Consider the following 21,620-nt stretch of genomic DNA (forward strand, 5'->3'; position numbering starts at 1 on the left):
ACTATTACCAAAAAAACACCCACGACACCTACCAGTGTCATAAACAGCCCCATCAATCTTACTGGGCTTGGGCGGCGGAACTACACGGTCTGAGTAGGAAATGTCAGTTTGTCACGGACACTCATCATGAGTCTTATGCTGATTCCATGGTTAGGGACGCTATTCTACGGCTTGCTCCTGATAAAGAAGTTCGGCAACGTGCCTTACAACTGCCAAACCCGTCGTTGTCGGCATTTCTCAGCATCACTCAATCTTTTGAAGTGTCTGACGCTGCTGGTACGCAAATAGATGTGTGGTGTGATGTAGGCGCTGTACAGACCACTTTCGACACTGACAATTTGCCTGTTTCACAGGGGAACGACGATGTGGCGGCGGTTCACTCGAGTCAACGTCGCGTTGGGCCGCCACGCTCGCAGCGAAAACAGCAACCACAGAAGCAGGTTCGTTCCGCACTTCCTTCTTGTCCACGTTGTTTCGTACAGCATGACAGGGCCGCGTGTCCAAAACATTGGGCCACATGTAATTCATGTAGGAAAAAAGGCCACATTGCTTCTGTGTGTCAGTCCCCTAAAGTTCCTGTCGACGAGGATGAGGCATTGGACATGGATATTAACTGTGTGCTTTCTCAAACAAATAAGTTGTTTGTTACTGTTCGTGTTCAGGATAAAGACATTCGCAAGCAAGTGGACACTGGCTCTGCAGTAACTCTCATTAATTCTCGCACGTATTTGGAGTTGGGCTCCCCTCCCTTGTCTCCAGTTACGCGAAATCTGCGAACTTATAATAAGCAGAAAATTCCTATCGTTGGCCAGCTTGATGCTTCCACTGCCTACAAGTCTGTTGTTAGGCCCCTCACGTTTTATGTGGTGGATCATGCGGGCACTGAAAACCTGTTCGGTTATGATGCTTTCCAGTTGTTCGAGTTCTCCATTGATGATGATGTGCACCTCATATCTGAGGATATTCCGTATCAACAGCTGGATGGATTGTGTTCTGAATTCTCGTCTGTGTTCTCTGCTGGTCTGGGTCGTGCCAAGGATTTTGAAGCCCACATTACTCTTAAACCTACAGCTCGCCCTAAGTTTTTCCGGGCACGCCATATTCCAATGGCGTTGCGTGCACCTGTCAAGGCTGAGATAGACAGGTTAACAACTTCAGGGATTCTCCTTCCTATTACCTCCAGCGAATGGGCATCGCCACTCGTGGTGGTTTCTAAACCAAATGGGAGTCTGCGATTGTGTGGTGATTTTAAAGCCACTGTCAACGCTCAGAGCCTCATTGACACTTATCCGCTTCCCCGTCCTGAGGAGTTATTTACCAAGCTCGCTGGGGGCCAGTTCGTTTCCAAACTTGACTTATCGGAGGCGTACCATCAGTTGCCGTTGGATGCGTCTTCCAAGGAATTTCTCGTCATAAACACTCCTTGTGGGTTGTATCAGTACCAGCGGTTACCATTTGGCGTCGCTAGTGCGCCGGCCATTTTTCAGCGGTTTTTGGAACAGCTCACGGCTTCCGTTCCCGGCTGCATCAACTACCTGGATGACATTGTTGTCACGGGGGCCTCCACTGAGGAGCACCTTCGTAATTTGCGTTCACTGTTTCGGGTTCTGCATTCGGCTGGGTTGAAGTGCAATCTGGACAAGTCACAGTTCTTCCAACCCTCCATTGTGTATCTTGGTTTCCACTTGTTCCGTGAGGGTATACGTCCTCTACGACAGCACGTTGCGGCCATTACCGCTCTACCCCGGCCATAAAGAACTTCAGGCGTTTCTAGGCAAGATTGCATATTATCACAAATTCATTCCATCTGCGGTGGCGGTGGCTCATCCTCTGCATCAGCTGTTATGCAAAAACGTTCCTTTCTGTTGGTCCGACGAGTGTGAGCAGGCTTTTGTCCGCCTGAAGGCTCATTTGCAGTCGGCGCCTTGTCTTGCCACATTCCATCCGGGTCAGCACTTGGTTCTGGCGACTGACGCGTCACAGTATGGCCTAGGGGCTGTTCTCGCCCATCGGTATGAGGATGGGTCGGAACGACCCATCGCCTATGCTTCCAAGACCCTCAACGATGCCCAACGGCGTTACTCTCAAATCGAAAAGGAGGTGTTCGCTATCATTTATGCTCTAAAAAAGTTCAGCGTTTTTTTGTATAGTTCTAAGTTTCACGTCATCACCGACCACAAGCCGCTGGTCTCTCTGTTCAGCCCCTCGGCGTTGCTTCCAGATAAGGCAGCTCACCGCCTGCAACGTTGGGCCTTATATTTGTCTTGTTTTCACTATGAGATTCATATCGCCCCACGGCCCAGCACGCCAATGCTGACGCGTTGTCGCGTTTGCCGATGGGCCCCGACCCGGTTTTCGATCGGGATGAACTACTCTGTCTCCACATTGATGAGGAAGAATGTCGTGCGGTCGAGGGTTTTCCACTTACAGGTTCGCAGGACGCGTCGGCTACTGCGCGGGACCCGGTCCTGCGTCAGGTGATCGGTTTTGTTCAACGGGGTTGGCCGGACAGGACCAAGGGCCGGGCATCGGATCCCCTTCGCAACTACTATGCCTTGCGCCTTCGTCTGTCTGTTCGTGAGGGTGTTGTTCTTCTGGCCACGGACGGCGCATCTCCACGGGTCATGGTGCCAGCCTCTCTTCGCAAAGCTATTTTCAAACTATTGCATGAAGGCCATTGGGAGATTTCTCGGACTAAGTCCCTGGCCCGCAGGCATGTTTATTGGCCCGGTATTGATTCAGACATCGCCCACATGGTCGCTGCGTGTGGTCAGTGTGCTCAACAACTGGCTGCACCCCGCCTGCGCCTGATCCGGCGCAGCCATGGGAACGGGTGCACGCTGACTTTGCCGGCCCCTTCCTCGGCACTTATTGGCTACTGTTGATTGATGCCTTCTCGAAGTTTCCGTTTGTTGTTCGATGTACGTCGCCCACCACTGCAGTGACGACGCTGGCTTTGTCCAAAATCTTTGCGCTAGAAGGTCTTCCATCCACGATTGTCATGGACAATGGCCCTCAGTTCTCTTCGCAAGTCTTCCGTGATTTTTGTACTGGACAAGGGATTCATCATGTTACAGCACCACCCTTCCATCCACAATCGAATGGGGAGGTCGAGCGCCTTGTCCGCACTTTCAAAAGCCAGATGAAAAAATTCCTTAGTGATTTTTCCACAGATGACACTCTGTTGCAATTTCTGAGTTCGCTTCACGCCTCTGGGTGATCACAGCCCTGCTGAACTCTTGCATGGCTGCCAACCGCGCACTCTACTGCACCTGCTTCACCCTGTCAGGCCTTGTACTGTGTCCCCTAGTACGGGAAAATACTTGGTGGGCGCCGACGTGTGGGCACGAGGGTACGGATCTTGCCCTAAATGGATTCCAGCGGTGGTCCAGGCTCTTCGCGACCGCCGGCTTTGTGAAATACGTACGGACGACGGCATGGTTGTTCGCCATTACGACCAGATGCACCCACGAGTGGTGGCCACGCCGGTGCCACCGCCCCTTCTTTCGCCTCCACCAGCCCGAGAAGCCAGTCCTGTCGCTGCTGCCGATCTCCCGTGCGTGTTGCTGCAGCCGACGTCACTACCGCTTCCGAGTACGCCGGAACCGGCCCCAGTCGCGACACCGCCTTCTCCGGGACCCATCTCGCTGGAGCACACCCCCAGGTCCACGACACCTATGGATGCTGCTCCGGAGTTTTTACCCATCATCTCGTCCAGGAGGCACGTTCCATGCGCAAGTTTCCGTCCTGGACATTTTCGACCATACTCTCGTGTTTCTCCGCGGGATCTTCTTGGGGCCTCCCAAGAGGCCATGGATGTCTCCGCACTGTCCGTGTCTCCAAGGAAGTGAGTGTTTTTTTTTTTCAAGGGGGGAAAAGTGTTGTGACAGTGCCACGAGATTTAAAAGTGCTGCTGCGTCAGTACGCAAACATGGCGATAGAGGCGCTCCGCAGCTCGGCCGAGCGCGGGAGCACCACCTGGCTATGAACGGCGCCGGCCGCATGTCACGGCACGGCAGTTGAGTGACAGATACGGAGTTGGTAGCATGTAACCCACTATTGTTTCTACGTTTGTATATCCACGCAATTTATTAGTGATTAAAGGTTATAACAGAATATCATTTGGGTTCTGAGAAATAGGGGAACACGTACGGCAATACTGACCTGACGATTTTTTTGACTTCATAAATTTACAGAACGTTTTTTACAAATTTGACTATATTACATTCTTTCAAACTCTGGAGAAGGTAGCAGGGATAAAATACAGGGAGTGAAAGGTTATCTACAACTTGTACAAAAACCAGATTCCAGTTATAGGAACCAGCTAAAGCTTGCACAAAAATTAGACTGTAGTTATAAGAATCAAAGGATATGAAAGGATAGAGGTGACATGGGAATGAGACAGGACTGTAGCTTATCTTAGACGTTATTCAAACTGTACAGTGAGCAAGCGCTAAAGGAAATCGAGCAGAAATTTTGAAATGGATTAAAGTACAGGGAGAAGAAAAAAATACTTTGTAATTTGGTGATTCCATTGTAATTTTGTCAGAGATGGCAAAATACATGGAACATCAGTTGAATAAGGGGATTGTTGTATCGGAAAAGACGTTATAAGAATAATATGACCAATATAAAAACAAAGGTAATGAAGCACACATTAATTAAATCAGGTGATGCTGAAGTAATTGAGGTAATACGAGTAGTTGGTGAGGTTTGCTATTTGGGCAGCAAAATAACTGACAATGGCTGAAGAAGAGGGGATATAATACCATGATTGGCAATAGCAAGAATACCCTTCCTAAAAAACAGAAAAACAGAAATGTGTTAACATTTAACATAAATTTCAGTATTAGGAAGTCTTTTCTAAAGATATTGGTCGAGGCAGAATGTTATATGGAAATGAAACATGGACTAACGAACAATTCAGACAGGTAGAGAAAATAAGCTTTTGAAATTTGGTGCTACAGAAGAATTCTGAGGATTAGATGGGTAGATATGGCAAGTAATGAAGAGGCACTGTAAGCAGATTCAAAAGGATGTAGATTGCTGTAGTTATGCAGAAATGAGAAGAATTGGAAAGGACACACTAGCATGAAAAGTAGCATCAAAGCAGAATTTGGACTGAAAATCACAATATCATGTTTTATTGTTAAGGCAAATATCTTGTGAACTTCTGGGATTATGGTCAACATTCTTTTTTTCTCTAAATAATTGTGTTCTGTGCCTGGTATATGAAAATAGTAAATGGTTCATACATTCTTCTTCACTTTTTTGGACTGAAAATCACAATATCATGTTTTATTGTTAAGGCAAATATCTTGTGAACTTCTGGGATTATGGTCAACATTCTTTTTTTCTCTAAATAATTGTGTTCTGTGCCTGGTATATAAAAATAGTAAATGGTTCATACATTCTTCTTCACTGCATCTACATGACTATTCTGCAATTCACACTGAGCTTCCTGGCAGAGGATTCATCAGACGACTTTCACACTATTTCTGTATCATCCCACTCTCGAATAATGTGTGCAAAAAGAAATCTTTCTGCACGAGCTCTGATTTCTCTTATTTTATTACAATGGTAATTTCTCCTTATGTAGACAGGCATAAAAAAATATTTTTGCATTCAGAAGAGAAAGTTAGAGACTGAAATTTCATGAAAAGATCTTGACGCAACAAAAACCATCTCTGTTTTAATAACTGCCAACACAACTCCCATATCACATCTGTGAAACTTTCTCTCCTATTTCATGATAATATGAAATGAGCTGCCCTTGTTTGAACTTTTTCAATGTTCTCCAGCAATCCTATCTGGAAAGAATCTTCATACTGCATACTGCACAGTAGTACTCCGGTAGAGGATGGACCAGCTTAATGTAGGCAGTGGATTTATTGCATCTTCTATGTATTCTGCTAATAAAACAGTCTTTAGTTTGCCTTCCCCACAAAATAATCTATGTGATCATTCCAATTTAAGTTGTTCATAACTGTTGAATTGACAGCCCTCAAATTTGCATGATTTTTTTGTGTAACCAAAATGACGAATGTTCCATTTAGTACTCATGTGGATGTCCTCACACTTTCCATTATGTAGAGTCAATTGCCATACAAATATCTTGCCATACAAATATCTTGCCATACAAATATCTTGCCTACATCATGTTGCAATAGGTTCTGATCTCCTGATGACTTCAGTAGATGGTAAATGACAGCATCACCTGCAAACAATCTAAATGGCTATTCAGATTGTCTTTTATAACATAGATTAGGTAGCAATGATTAGGAACAGCAGAAGGCCTATAACACTTTCTTGTGGAACACTAGGTACCACTTCTGTTTTACTCAGTAAGTTTACATCAATTACTATGAACTGTGAGCTTTCTGACAGGAAATCACAAATCCAGTCACACAGCCAAGATGCTACTAAGTATGCACGCAATTTGATTGGAAGCCACTTGCAATTTGATTGGAAGCCACTTGTGAGGAACGGTATCAAAAACCTTCTGAAAATCTAGAAATATGAAATCGATGTTATAGCACTCATTACTTCATGAGAATAAAGAGCTAATTGTGTTGCACAAGAATGATAGTTTCTGAATCCATGATGACTGTGTGTCAACAGATTGTTTTCTTCAAAGTAATTCATAGTGCTCAAACACAGAAAATGTTCCAAAATCCTGCTGTAAATAGGTATCAATGCTATGGGTCTGTAATTCATCAAATTACTACTTTTTCCTTTCTTGAGCACTGGTATGGCTTGTGGAACTTTCCAATCTTTAGGTACGGATCTTTCACTGAGCAAGCAGTTGTACATTATTGCTAAGTATGGAACTATTAAAAAGAATATTCTGAAAGGAATGCAACTGGTACACCATCTGGACCAGAAGTCTTGTCTTTATTAAGTGATCTGAGCTGCTTTGCTGCACCCAGGTATATCTACTTCTCAGTTACTCATGTTGGAATCGGTCCTTAATTTGAGTCTGGAATATTAACTTCATCTTATTTGGTGAAGGAATATCAGAAAGCCACATTTAGTAACTCAACTTTAGTGGCACTGTCACTGGTAACATTATCATCACTATCACAGAGTGCAGGTATTGACTGTGTCTTGCTGCTGGTGTACATTACATACAACCAAAATCTCTTTGCATTTTATCAATAATCCTACTTTGAATTTAAGCCACACTTGGTCGACACTTACAGTTAGTGGCATAGAGAACAACTGAAAGATTTGAAAACAGGTAAATCACCATGTGCGGATGAAATTCCAGTTCGATTTTACAAAGAGTACACTACGGCATTGACCCCTTACCTAGCTTGCAATTGTGGTGAATCTCTCGTCCAGCACAAAGTCCCATGAGACTGGTAAAAAGAGCAGGTGACTCCAGTACATATGAAAGGTAAAAGAAAAGACCCGCTAAAGTACAGATCAATATTCCTAACTTCTGTTTGCTGTAGAATCCTTGAACATATTCTAAGTTCGAATATAATAAACTTTCTTGAGACTAAGATGCTGATGGTCACGAATCAGCATGATTTTAGAACGCATCACTCATGCGAAACTCGGCTTGCCCTTTTCTAAAGATATACTGAGAAAGAGGGATGAAAGGCAACAGGCAGAGCCCATATTTCAAGATTTCTGGAAAGCATTTGACACAGTGCCCCATTCCAGGTTGTTAACGAACATATGCCATATGCACCGACATGTGAGTGGCTCAATGACTTCTTAAATAATAGGACCCAGTATGTTGTCCTCGATGGGAAGTGTTCATCAGAGACAAGGGTATCATCAGGCATGCCCCAGAAAAGTGTGATAGGACTGCTGTTGTTCTCTACATACATAAATAATTTTGTGGACAGGGTAGGCAGCAATCTGTGGTTGTCTGCTGATGATGCTGTGGTGTACGGTAAGGTGTTGAAGTTGAGCGACCGTAGGAAGGTACAAGACGACTTAGGCAAAATTTCTAGTTGGTGCGATCAATGGCAGTTACCTCTAAATGTGGGAAAATGTAAGTTAATGTGGATGAATAGGAAGAACTCACATGTAATGTTCAGATACAGTATTACTAGTGTCCTGTTTGAAATAGTCAAGTCATTTAAATACCTGGGTGTAATGTTGCAAAGCAATATGAGGTGAACAACCACGTGAAAACTGTGGTAGGGAAGGCAAATGGTTGACTTCCGTTTGCTGGGAGAATTTTACGAAAGAGTGCTTCACTTGTAAAGGAGGTCGCCTATAGGATGCTGGTGTGACTTGAGTACTGCTAAAGTGTTTGTGATCTGCACCAGATAACACTGAAGGAAGACATCGAAGCAATACAGAGGTGAGCAGCTAGATTTATTACTGCTAGGTTCAAACAACATTTAAGTGTTGCAGAGATGCTTCGGGAACTCAAATGGGAATCCATGAAGGGAAAGCAATGTTCTTTTCGAGAAACACTATTTAGAAAATTTAGAGAACCAGTGTTTGAAGCTAACTGCCAAACAATTTTACTGCAGCCAACATATATCACACATAAGGACACGAACATTAGATACGAGAGATTAGAGTTCATACGGAGGCATACAGACAGTCATTTTTTCCTTGCTCTATTCGAGTCGAGCAGGAGGGGATATGACAAGTAGTGGTACAGGGCACCCTCCGCAATGCACAGTACGGTGGCTTGCGGAGTATCTATGTAGATGAAGTTGTAGATGTGATTTGAAAGGAATGGAGACTGTCTCTTAGAAAGGTATCAAGCGAATTTTTGTCTGCTTTTTTAACCCTCAAACAGGCATGCCTGCGTATAAAATGTGTGTCAACAACAAATAAAATTGTTTTGCACTGTTCCATTGTTGTTTCACAATAGTGAGCCCATACCTATTCCTTCATTATTGCTTCAGCTAACACAGTGTGTTGTCATACGTCCAAGTGAGCAGCAGTAATTCAAAATAAACAGTGAGCATTGGTGAGGAAAAAATTACATTCTGTTCAAAATTATCCAGAGTACAAGCTAGAGGAACAATCCCATGACAAGGCACTTGGCTACAAGATAATTAGTAATCGAATAAGCAGTTGGCTGGGTTCTGATGCAACTGCACTGTTCAATGCTTCAAGTGGGTAGTCACTGTGGCGTAACATCTGTCCATGGCAACAGAGTGATACATTGATAGTTTGTTTCATTACTGTTTAACTAAACAGTGCTTTAGCTATTGAGTTATGTACCCAACAGCAAACCACTGATATGAAGCTATTTTAGGTTGTAGCTGGCAGAAATGTGCTGATTTTGACGTCTTGATCCAACCCCATGGCTTCTTCGAGTGGTTTCTCACTTTTTCATTAATTAAGTTCAGCAATTGACGGTAAGAAAGTCTATCATTTAGGATTTCCACTAAGTTCACTGCTTGTTTGTCTAAGCTGTTCAGTGTGCCGTTATGAAAGGTGTCATTGTGCCCTGGTATTCACAAAAATGCATCATTATCCCTATTTTCGTATTGGTAGTGACTTCTTTAGTAATATCTATAATTATAGGTGACATATTTTTGTTCAACTTCAGTTTTTTGAGGCTGTTCAGTACACTTCAGTTAATACCACCATCCTGCTACTCAAGATGATGGACAAGCTGGGCATTGCAGAAGGATAGGTACAAATGCGAATAGGTGTGCATGGAGTCTAAAAGGAACATGGGTGCTCCTGTGTTGAGGCAGAGGAGGTTAAGTTGATTTGGTATGTCAACCAAGAGAGGAGCTCTTGGACAGGTTCTGAGACAACCCCAAAGGGGATGGTGCACATTAAAGTCACCGAGCAGCAGAAAGGGGTGAAGCAGCTGCCCAATAACCTGAAGGAAGTCTGCTCTGGTGACATCAAATGACAGAGCGATGTAAAAAGTACAAATGGAAAAGGTCAAGTTAGGAAGCAAACGGTGAACTGCAACAGCTTGAAGACAGGGAGATGCGTTGACTATGAATGTCATCCCATATGAGCAGCTTGACTCCCCCATGAGATAGAATGCCATCCTCGGGGGGAAGGCCAAAACAGGCCAGGAAGAACTGTGAGAGCTCAAAGCAGTCGTGAGGATGCAATTTTGTTTCCTGAAGGCACCACGCAGAACATGCAGATGATGCGATTTTAAGAGTAGCTATAAATCCTCTTTGTTTGATCAAAGGCCACGAAAGTTCCACTGAAAGAGAGTCATAATGAGGAAAGGAGAGCAGGGCAAAAATGAAGGTGTGTCACCTAGGAGGCTGCCGAATGGCAGCCTTCAAGACTCACAGCTACATGGTGCAGAGGCAGGAGGATCCAGCTCCATGAGATCTACAGAGACATTGGCATTCTCCCTCTGTTGATCTGTGCAGTCCAGAGCAGAAAAACGGTTGGTGGTGCGCACCAGCGACATGGAGGTCAGCAGGGTGAGGGTATCATGTGGCGACACTGTTGAAGAGCATCTCCGAGTCGGCGAAGGACAAGACCGTTTTCGTTTGTTTTACTATGTGGAGTCTTTCCGGTTTGCAGAGGAAGACTCAGATGTTTGCTGGTTGGAGAGACATAGGAAGTCTTTGCAAGAGTATGCCTTCTGTCCTTTCCGGCTTGCTGGTTGTGTAGCAGGTGACTTCATCCCAGGAGGTGAATGTCTGGTGGCTTGTTACAGAGATGAACAATGAGACAACGATCCTACCATGACAGTGGGCAGTTTAACAACTGCAATGCTGAATTTGAGGTCGCACGTCTGTCTTCGTGGAGCGAGATGTAGCAAGAACAGTACTGTAAGTGCCAGATGGTAGAACACAGGATTTGCGACTAGCCAATAACTTGCGAGCGACTGGGTAAGGCACTTTTCCTTTATCTGGATCTCCCTGATAGCCCACTCATCGAGATACATGGTACAATCTTAGAGAAGCCAGAATAGTCACCATTGCAATTGATACAGCAGGGAGAAGGAGGTGGAAAATCGCCCTCGGGAGCATCCCTACCACAGGTTACACATTTGTGTGTCGACAAGACATTTGAGTGTGGTTGAAACAATGACACTGGTAGCAGTGCATCAGGTTCAGAATGTATGGTCGGACTTCTTGTGTTCTGCCCACTCATCCAATACAGGGTGTCTAGGAAACTGCTTTCTCGGATCGCTAGTCAACAATTCAAGCAAATCGTATTAATCAAGTTTATTATAGTAAAATAAATGATAATACTTAACTCTGCATATTCACCAAGGTGTGTCACAAGCAAATGATGACATGAAAATAATCAATGTCCTTAAATATATACAAATCCAATACAAGCAAAACAATACATTTCATAAGCGGCTGCTGTAGCATTCGTACGACAGCTTGTCTTCCACTTGGGCTGTGGCTAGATGGTGTGGCGCTTATATTCTCTTTGTGTAGAGGCTGCTCCTGTCTCAGTGTCATCCTAGAGAGGGTTTCATCAGCATACTATTGGCTGATGTCGTCTCACAGCCCTCTCTGCTCTTCAGTTCTCACCCAACATGCCGGCGCTTGACGTGACCCCGGAACAGGACTGTGGTAACTTCATAGCCTGCTTTGATCTTGGACAAAAACACCACTCTATCAAAGGTGACAAAAAGACTGTGTGTGGGCACTAAGGACGCATCTATCTTTTTCATCACCCGACGGACGGCAATGACATCCTGATCAGAGAGGTACATATGGATATCTGTCTCTGTCAAACCATCAAGCAGCCTAGCATAAATAATACCATGGGATGAATTCAGTTTCTTTGGGTCTTGACACGAACAGGACAGACTTGGAGAAAGCGAAACAGCAAGCAGTTATTGCGCTTGAGAATCACAAGTAACCTCCAAAAGCAAAATGCCATTGTGTAAATGAGAGCAGGACTTCAGAGGACTGGCAATGCATCAACACTTTTCTGAACAAGATACGGATTTACCGTTGCAAATGACCGATCGTCTTCAACATTTGAAACCATGAGGGAATGTGGTGCAGCTCAGAGGGTCTTTGGATCGGGAGCTTCATTCCATTTACAATTGGTAGACATGGACTGCAAAGATGATTGGCTCATTGCGATTAAATCCGCCATGACTGCCAGTGTCTCCAATGGCATGCTCATCCCAACTGCCCCCGTTCATAGGGGGGCTCAACCACCTTAAGCGATTGTTCACATCTTAGGTCACACCTCTTGAACACCTAACAGAGGGACCAATCGGCAATTTGGGAAGGTATCAGCTCAGGCAATCCCCCTCCCTGGGCCTGGCCTGTACCAGGGTGTACGTGCGAAACCTACCCCTCGACCTAGGGCTGGGAATTACGTATCACCTAGTTACCTGTTGCACGTCAGATGTGTGAGCCGGCCTTCAGGAGCGCACAGGGAGAAAGAAGAAAAAGAGGAGCCTCGAACACCAGAGCGGAGGAAGGATAGGAGAAGGTAAACGGAGAAACGAAAAAAGGAATGAAAAACAGTGGTGAGACTGTTCTGATGTCAGCTACTGACACTGTGGAACACATTCCCAAAATCACCCCAGACATGGTCCCCGAGGGAAGGGAAAAAACATAGCAACAGGATAGCCATGCAGCACAGAAGAGAAAAGGTGCTGCAAAGGCTGGGGCCCCGTGGTAGCCACACACGAACCTGCCAAAGAGCAGAGTGCCCCCCCCCGGAGGCATCCCTTGATGTGTCAGAATCACCTATCCCTTCTTCTAGTCAGGTTGCACCAAAAATTTCTTTTCTCCTCAGTTCTATTCAGTACTACCTCACTAGTTCACCAGCCACCCATCTAATCTTCAGCCATTCTTCTGTAGCACCATATTTCAAAAGTTTCTAGTCTCTTCTTGCGTAAACTGTTTATTGTCCATGTTTCACTTTCATATATGGTTACACTCCATACAAATACTTTCGGAAAAAGACTTCCTTACACTTAAATCTATATTTGTTGTTAACAAATTTCTCTTCTTTAGAAATGCTTTTCTGGACTCTGCCAGTCTACATTCCCTCAGCAACTAAAAAACAGCAAGTCCCTGACTGTATTTAATACAAAATTAAAATAATTTCAACTTGATGATTGTTTCTACAGTGCAAGTGAATTTCTGCTCCATATGGGTGGAAAGAAACATGAAAATAATGCAGCAAAGAATTTTGTAAAGAGTAAAACATTAATGCAAGTATGTGCAAAAATCTTGCATCTATATCATCTGCTACTAAGCAAATTAAGTGCAGAAAGAATATCCAACCAGGTACTGTCGTAAATGTGTGAGAGGAATACAGCACTAAAATACAAATGTGTAACTGAGTATGTAATTTAAATAAGTATATCTAAAAACATGTATGTAATTTGTGTGTTCATAAATTTCTGTGCTCATAACTTCTCAGAAAGGATGTATGTAAATTCATGTTTGTGTAAACTTTCGGCATATTACTTCATGCCAGAAAATTATCATAATGTCCAACATCAAATGTATGTTTGTGCATCACCATGTGCATGACATGTACAATATTGATTCAGAGGACAATAAATAAATAAATAAATAAACAGAACATTTGATATCCTCTCTACTTCAGCCATCATCAGTGCAGTAACACAGTTCACGTTTTCCGCCGCACTTCACATAACATAGACTGGGAACTGTCTCCTAGGCATGCCCGATGTCAACTGCCTGGGCAAGACCCGTGCTGCCTGAGTTGTTGTTGTTGTTCCGTCGGCAGAGGTCGCGGCCGAATTCTCGCGTGCCCTCTGGTGGACGGGACTCTACTTGCGGCAACTATCGTCCGTGAAGCGTCGTGCAGACGTGCGCCTCCCACAATCTTTCTGGTGGCTACTGCCATCAGTTATTTTGCTGCCCAAATAGTAAAACCCATCTATTACTCTAAAGCATCTCATTTCCTAATCTAATTCCCTCGGCACCAGCTGACTTAATTCAACTAAATTCCATTATTCCTGTTTAGCTTTTGCTGATGTTCATTGTTCATTATTATGTGATCCAAATATCAATTCAAAATAAGCTCATCACTGTTTTCCTCCAAACAGTTGTGAGACTAAGTTGTAAGTCTATTCTTATGTAAATAAAAATGGTCTGGCTCTATATCCATCAGCAAGTTTTATATGCTATACTATGAAAGCAGGAAAGATACATACACTAATCTATTAAGAAGTTGTACCTCCGTCTCAATAGCTGCATATATCTTTCCCAGCAAATTTTGCTTCAACAGAGGGATTTCCAGTATCTTCAATTTTTTGTCCCCAACACTGAAATAACGAACCATTGATTAATGCTCTGAGTAATAATTAATCACATCAATTTCAACTTCTTGTTCTGTGGGAACACTGTAACCTAAAATATATAGTTATATAATGAACCAACACAGAAAAGCTAATTTAAATAATGAAATAAATTTCAAAATGTAATGGATTACATGACAATAAATTTGAACATATTTCCGCAATTGCTAACTTATAGAATTCTCTGTCTCAGTATAATCTATATTGACAGAATTATTTGTTTAGAAATAGTGCATTTCATGAAAGATAAAAATACAGATTATACATATATGATTATTGAGAACATTTGCGGATTCAAAACTATCTACTATATGTTTTTTTATCATCAGCAGAACCGTGGTAATCATAATGGAAAACTGGTTTGTTAGAGCTACATACACTTGCTCTGTTCCAGTAGCTTTGGGCACTACTGGCAGGATATGACTGAATAACAATTAGCAATCCTCTGACATAGCGATGCCACTTTCATTTTAGCGCTACACTAATCTTGCAATTGACTGTATACTTGCAAATCTTGGAGACAGACAAATCAGTAAGTTGACATACTTTGACATTATTGAATGAAAATATGCATATTGAATAATCTACATCTACATACATACATACATACATACCACAAGCCATTGTATGGTGTGTTGCGAAGGATACAGTGTACCACTACTAGTCTTTTACTCTCCTGTTCCACTCACAACTAGACCAAAGGAAAAACAGCTGTCTCTATGCCTCTATAAGAGCCATGATTTCTCTTATCTTATCTTCTTGGTCATTAGGCAACATGTACATTGGCAGCAGTAAAATCATTCTGCAGTCAGCTTCAAATGCTGGTTCTCTACATTTGCTCAATACTGTTTCTTGAAAAGAATGTCAGTTTCCCTCTAGGGATTGCCAGTCGAGTTCCTGAAGCATCTCCGTAATACTTGTGTGTTATTCGAACCTATCAGTAACCAATCTAGTTGTCTGCCTCTGAATTGCCTCGATGTCTTCCTTTAATCCAATCTGGTGCAGATCCCAAAAACTCAAGCAGCACTCAAGAATGGATCATCCTAGCGTCCTATATGCAGTCTCCTTTCCAGGTGAACCACAATTTGCTAAAAGTCTCACAATAAACGAGAGTCGACATTTGGCTTTTCTACTACACTACTTACATGCTCATTCCATTTCATATAACTTTGCAACAATAGTGTCCTGGGGTTACTCATTTTGGAGAAAGAAAAATCTTCATTGCTCAAGAATGTGCTGTGGTGTTCATCCACGATCACAGAAATCTGTTTGAGAAGCTGGGCATTCTGGCTACTGTTTCATAGTATATTTATCTCATCGTGGAATTTTTTGTAAATAATTCACTACACTTCAAGAGGAACAAAGATGTACATAACTACAATAGCAAAAGAAAAAATGAAATTCATTACTCCACATTAAGATCATCTTTAGCACAAAAAGTTGCCACCAAAATTTCTGACCAATTACCCAATGATATAAAAACTGAAAAGTTTTTCCCAGAAAACTCCTTCTATTCTATAGAAGAATTTATGTTTTTGTTATGTGTAGATGCTGGAGGGGGGAGGGGGGGGATAGAAAATATTAACGAAGATCTGTATAAAAAAATAAAGAAAACAAAACATGCAAATGGTCAGCATCTGGCTAGATGCTGACCATTTGCATGTTTCGTTTTCTTTATTTTTTTACGTATGAATGTGTAATGTGAAAATAAAATGACATGTTCCACAAAAGTATGATTAATTGTACAAGTGATCCACAGAAGATGATACTGACTAACTAATACCTTTTGCATTGCTGTCCTCTACAAGCTTACAGTGTTAATTTCTGAAGATGACTTTTAGCCGTACTCCATATACATATATATCTCCTAATTTGTAAAATGTGCAACTATCCTTCTAGCAACTTTGAGCACAATGGTATTATATTACATTACATTAATACATGTTCTGTAGATTATTAGATCATGAATACAACATTTTGTAATGACGTGGAACGTGTCACTTCAACATAAGGTTTCTTCACACAATATCACTTTGCCACTATTTTTGAATTGGGAGAGATTATTAATAACAAATTTCATTAGTGAATATACATGTTGTGTAGCTATTGTGAATATCCCTAATTCCTTAAATTAACATCTGCTAGGTGATTCAGGTGGGCTCCAGCTGCAATGAATACTATTTCTCTTGATGATGAATTACCCAAAAATATGATGCCATATGAAAGCAAGGAATGATAACAGGCATAGTAGGCTAATTTACTGACATGATTTTCACCAAAATTTGCAATAACTGTAATAGCATAGGTAGCTGAACTCAAACATTTCAGCAGATCATACCAGAAATTTTGAATTTACTGCCTTAGCAACAGACTTCTGTTCAGAGTCATTATTTATCAATGGTTTTAGAAATAATGGTTCTAAAAGAAAATTATAAGTGTACACAAGCACTGTGAATACAAATGCAGCTTTCTCCAAAGTGAAAATAATATAAAGCACATGTAACCAGAGACATGTAAGCTATATAAGAATCTTACTTTTCAATGCACTGACAATTTACATCTACACCTTGGAAGATAAATACAGATGAAGAGATAAGTAAATTCTTCACACTTTTCTTTACATTCACAGTGACTTTGTTGGCTCATAAGTAAAACTGTGATCAACCTACAGATTTGTTTGAAGACCGAAGTGCGTTACCAGATATGATGTTATTGGAAGTGATGCCCTATCATTGCCTAATCTTATACTACTCTGTAAATGTTTTAAGTATGTACATACTATTCATATTACTTATGTAATGTATCTGATATGTCCTTTACTACTGTATGGTCTATGGATGAATAAATAAATAATAATCCTAATTTTGCAGAATATATTTAAATACAGATACTATGTATTTTGGCACATCAATGTTTCGACTGCTGGTTTTACATGTGTATTCAAAGTGAAATACATCAATGTCGCTGCAAGTAAGATGTATTAACTTACATGAAAATGTCTTTAATGTCGATGATGTCCTCAGCGCCATCAAAAATTTGTCAACAGTGATTACATAAATCGGAATAGTGAAGCCATTACTATGTACTTCGGCAAATCAATCAATCAAATCAATTATGTTAGCAACATAATACACATAGGCCTACATCTTAAGTCTGTTGAGACTTCTGGTTTAACGATTACAGTAGCAATGGAAGTATAAAGTATCCCATAAATATTCAATGAGGCGTTACAAAAGGCAAATACATTTAAATTACGGGTACCATGCGTATGAATAACTAACTCCATCTTCTGCAAACTGGCACTCAAGGGAACAGTGATTTGATTTGTTTTGTTTTCTTTAAGACATGCGTAACCAACTATTTGACGTGCAGGTCATGGTCTAGGAGTTAAATAATATGAGTTAAAATACCAGTTGCCAACCACTTCTCATATTTTAAAGGCAAATTCCAAACTTATGCAACGTCTTCTTACTGCCAAACTTAGTATTACTAAGGAGATAGCAACCAATTCACATTATTCGCTTGTAATGAGGAATATGTAAGTCGCCAGTGAATCATAGTATTTCCATATATAGAAGTCTAAAGCGTCAATAAGTACAAACCAAGAAATAGAATCTATATATGAATATACCCAATACTTTACACAATACACTTTACGACAAAAATCATGAGGCACTTCTCGTAAAGTTCATATGTAATGCAAAAAAGTGTTCCTATTACCTCTTTATTAACTGAAGCTGTTCAATTTCGTTACACAGTGCCGTAGAGCATTCGCTATAATCTTGTAATATGTCTCTCCATTTAGCCGGATACGAACTGAAATATTTGTAGAAAGAACGTAATACGGTTTCCAGTCTATCCATTGCAATATTTTTCGGTGGATCTCTGTGGATTCTTCATTAGGTTTCCGTTCGTTAAGAAACTAATGAATGAAAATTCGCGGTAACACATTTACATAACCTCAACCTCCTTTGTTATTAGGCATGGTTATATTTGTAAACAACAGGTACTGCAACGTAATATCATTGAAAGACTGGATCACGAAAGAAAGTATCTAGCTGGTAGGATAAATGAAAATGAGTGAGAAGTTTCTTATTTTATGATTAAATGGAATATCCGGTTTAAAATTGTCCCTATAGCTGGCTTTGTAGATACTGTGTTTCATGTGAGCTAAATCTTAAGGCGAGGGAAAACTTTCTGTAATTGTATTGGCACAACAATGAACAACAGCGTCTATCGAGCAGCATCCGGAACATGAGCAACATGCTTTTCTCTCATTCGAGTCAAAATAGATGGTCATTTTATTCTAAAATTTTATTACAGTCAAACCTATGAAATCATGTCAATGTTGTCAACACTGCTGTCACTGTTGTGCAGCGGTGATGATTTGCGTACTGGAGCGACTCTAGTGGGCGACAGACAAACTACGAGGGGTCTGCTTTCCCCAGCTCATTCGCTGCCCGCAGACAGTTCCGGAGCGCAAGTAGCCGGTCGATTTGATCTAGTGAGTGAACGTGTGATTGTGGTGTCCGCGCGTTAAGTGAAGTAATGGACTGATCGTGATTATTTCTTTTTGTTATTGTTGGCGTCTTCATCGCACCATGATGAATGGAAAGCTACATGCGGCAGAACATCTGCCGAATGCAGAAGATCTGTTAAATCCATTTGTACACCGCCTCGAACTGTCAACAACGTACGACAAAATTAAGGTAAATATTTAAGAACCAGCTTCCTTCCTGAAAGCCTTATATTTTGTTACTGTTAGTACAACAATCGTTTTCATGGAAAAATTATTATTTTTTGTTTATCAACCAGTTACATTATTGTGCTGCGACAAATCGGAAGAGGCTTCCGGCTATTCATCGAATGAGGTAGTACGATCCTCTTATGTCTTATTAGCGCCCTTCTCAAGTTTGCGTTTATACGTTATAGAGAAAGCAGTAAATGTCCATATCACTAACACAGATCCAGTATTTTCGAACATATCTGCGCGTCGCAAATTTGATCACGTGCATCACCTGTCTTGACTGAAATTGTTTTCCCACCAAGATTTTGTGCAATACTTCTAGGAGGGCTACATTTTATAATAAAGTGAACCTGCATTAAGTTGCAGCAGCAACAACGTGCATTAATAGCAGTTGCGTATTGCTGCTACATACCGTACCTTTGTTAAATCACGGTACAAATGACAGAATTAATCGCATTAGAAGTGCCATCCTTCTGGGAATGAATGTAACAGCGGACTTGATTCGTCTTTTACGCAAAGCGATTTTGTCGTCAAAGCTACCTGTGTCGGTTTGTAGGGCGCGCTTCTCTGGATCTCAAGACCGCAAGCTATTCGCAAAATCAGTCCAGCAGTTTTCTCTGAGGGCCCTATTAATAAAGGTATGGAGTATTACGAACACTGCTTGTGTCACAATATCTCACTTGGCTGTAACTTCCGCTGGAATTGAAATACGGTATAATCTGTTTACAAAGACTTAAAAAGGCAAACTTTTGATTGTGTGCAGGTCAGTTTTGGGATCCGCTGGTTGCATCTTAATCTAAAGCAATTTCTACGACCTGAACGGTTTGGTAGCGTTAATGTGTGAATTGTTACTTAAATTTTATCATTCGACGTGAAAGAAAGTTCGTAAGAAATGTTTCTTGGGAAAACTGTAAACTTTTATTGTGACAGCTGTCGTAAATTTCATATAGATCGAAGATTCATTAAGATTGTATCTGTGTCTAACGTTCTCCATTGTCTAACTCCTGAACGAAGCGTGGTAGTTAATAAAGTATCGTACCAGTCGTGTTGAAATCCGGCGGTGCATGACGCATTAAAATACAATACAAACACTCGCTATTAAGCGAGACGCTTGCGACAAATACTTTGAATATGTAACCTGCAAATCTTGAAAGTGTGCAACGTTCAAGTAACTGGTTAATAGATGGATATCACGCAAAACTAAATAAATACCTTGCATTTATCTCATGTTGGTTCGTAATGGGTCATCTGTCTCCAAAAGAAAACTCGTACGCTGCCGTTGTTTGCCCCAATATGTACCTTTATGGCATTACATCTGTCCATCTGACCGTGTCTCAAACTTAACTTCTTGACTCTCGTGGCCACAGATGGCTGACTGCTGCCAAAGAGCCCTACAGCACACAGTTTTGTCAATGTTTATCTCTGTATGTGCGTTTTTGAGCTCGGCCTGTAACGTCTATTTCTTTTATGATTAAAGCAACAGATAAAGCTCACAAATATTGAAGAATACTTCCAACCATGATGATGTACAGAAAGCATCAGTAATATGTCGCCGAACTGTCAGCTGTTTTGCACATGTCAAAACAAATAACTGGGCACTGCCTCAGAAGCACTTTTAGGAACAAGACTGAGTAGCTGGTGAGGTATTACGATGAACTTGAAATTAAAGTTTTGTTAAAGTTTCACACTAGATGTTTGCCCTCAATCTGATAAATTTGCAAAAATCATCAAAAACTGTTCTTCGTTTCAGAAATAAACGCAAAATTCGATTGTATTCGTCGAGAACTGTGTTGTAATCCTGTTCCGAAAAAGCGTCGCGAATTTTGTCGTTTCGAAAAAGAAAAAACTTTTCAACCCTATAAAATTGGGGTAGGTAATCTCTGCAATATTTTGGTGGTAAGTCATTTTGCCATATACGTGACTTCACACAAAGAATATAATGTAAAAGTGTGGCAGGTTTTTACCGTTCTGGATTTTGATCGGTAGAAAAGTTTTCCCTGTGATTGATGGTTCTGTTTTTAATGTACAGTTCGTAAATGGTTATCAAATCCCCCTTTAGATGATAAATAAATGATATAGATACAGGAATTCGACGAGGGAAGAATTAAAAAACTCCCTTCATCCTGTGTTTGTGATCCGTATAATGTGACGAATAGATTACCCACGTATTTGTTTAGTTGCTGTATGTTGGAAAACAGTGAAGTGCTTTGACCTGGAAAAACCGATAACGGCATGAGCTTTTGCGGACATAAGTAACGGAAACCGGCGAGAATCATAAATTTCATACACGCTTTTACATCGCATTTCTCATAAACAATCATGGGTTTGCCAGGTTGTCGGCAGAATATGAATTTTCGTATTCGACGGGGATGCACGAACGCATCTCTGGGCTGAGTGTCAGAATTGTTTTAACAGGTGATCGATAATATTTGTGTCGGGAGTTGAAGTACTGGTTTTTGTGACTAATGAAGTCACAAATTTACCCAAGTGTTTCTCATGAGTTTATATCATGGCTTACAACTACAGAAAAGTTGCGCTTTGCTATAGTTTGTAGGGAAGTGACGCTTTTGTAGTTCTCGGGCAACAATATGTGCTGGCATTGCGGAACGTCCCAGAATAACGAAACATCGAAGGTAAAATTTA

The 21,620-nt window shown here is 41.4% G+C and overlaps 2 protein-coding genes across 4 annotated transcripts in view; one reads left to right on the forward strand and one right to left on the reverse strand.

Annotated features, from left to right (window-relative positions):
• LOC126251656 (uncharacterized protein C1orf109 homolog) overlaps positions 1-18,241 on the reverse strand; it is a 66,090-nt gene extending 47,849 nt beyond the window's left edge. Inside the window, exons 1-2 of one of the 3 annotated variants that reach the window (XM_049952224.1) lie at positions 17,951-18,240; positions 14,087-14,197 (exon numbers count right to left, since the gene is read on the reverse strand). In XM_049952224.1, coding sequence (XP_049808181.1) covers positions 14,087-14,197; positions 17,951-18,093 — 254 coding nt within the window. In that variant the 5' untranslated portion in view covers positions 18,094-18,240. Of the gene's footprint in view, positions 1-14,086; positions 14,198-17,950 lie in introns of all 3 variants that reach the window. The other 2 variants (XM_049952226.1, XM_049952225.1) reach the window with 2 other exon arrangements.
• A 485-nt stretch (positions 18,242-18,726) lies between these two features.
• The window catches only part of LOC126251657 (lysophosphatidylcholine acyltransferase), a 735,574-nt gene continuing 732,680 nt past the window's right edge, over positions 18,727-21,620 (forward strand). The window contains exon 1 of the mRNA XM_049952227.1: positions 18,727-18,939. Coding sequence (XP_049808184.1) covers positions 18,832-18,939 — 108 coding nt within the window. The 5' untranslated portion in view covers positions 18,727-18,831. The remainder of the gene's footprint in view (positions 18,940-21,620) is intronic.

The sequence above is a fragment of the Schistocerca nitens genome, chromosome 4 (genome assembly GCF_023898315.1).
Source record: "Schistocerca nitens isolate TAMUIC-IGC-003100 chromosome 4, iqSchNite1.1, whole genome shotgun sequence".
In the NCBI taxonomy this organism is placed as follows: Eukaryota; Metazoa; Arthropoda; class Insecta; order Orthoptera; family Acrididae; genus Schistocerca; species Schistocerca nitens.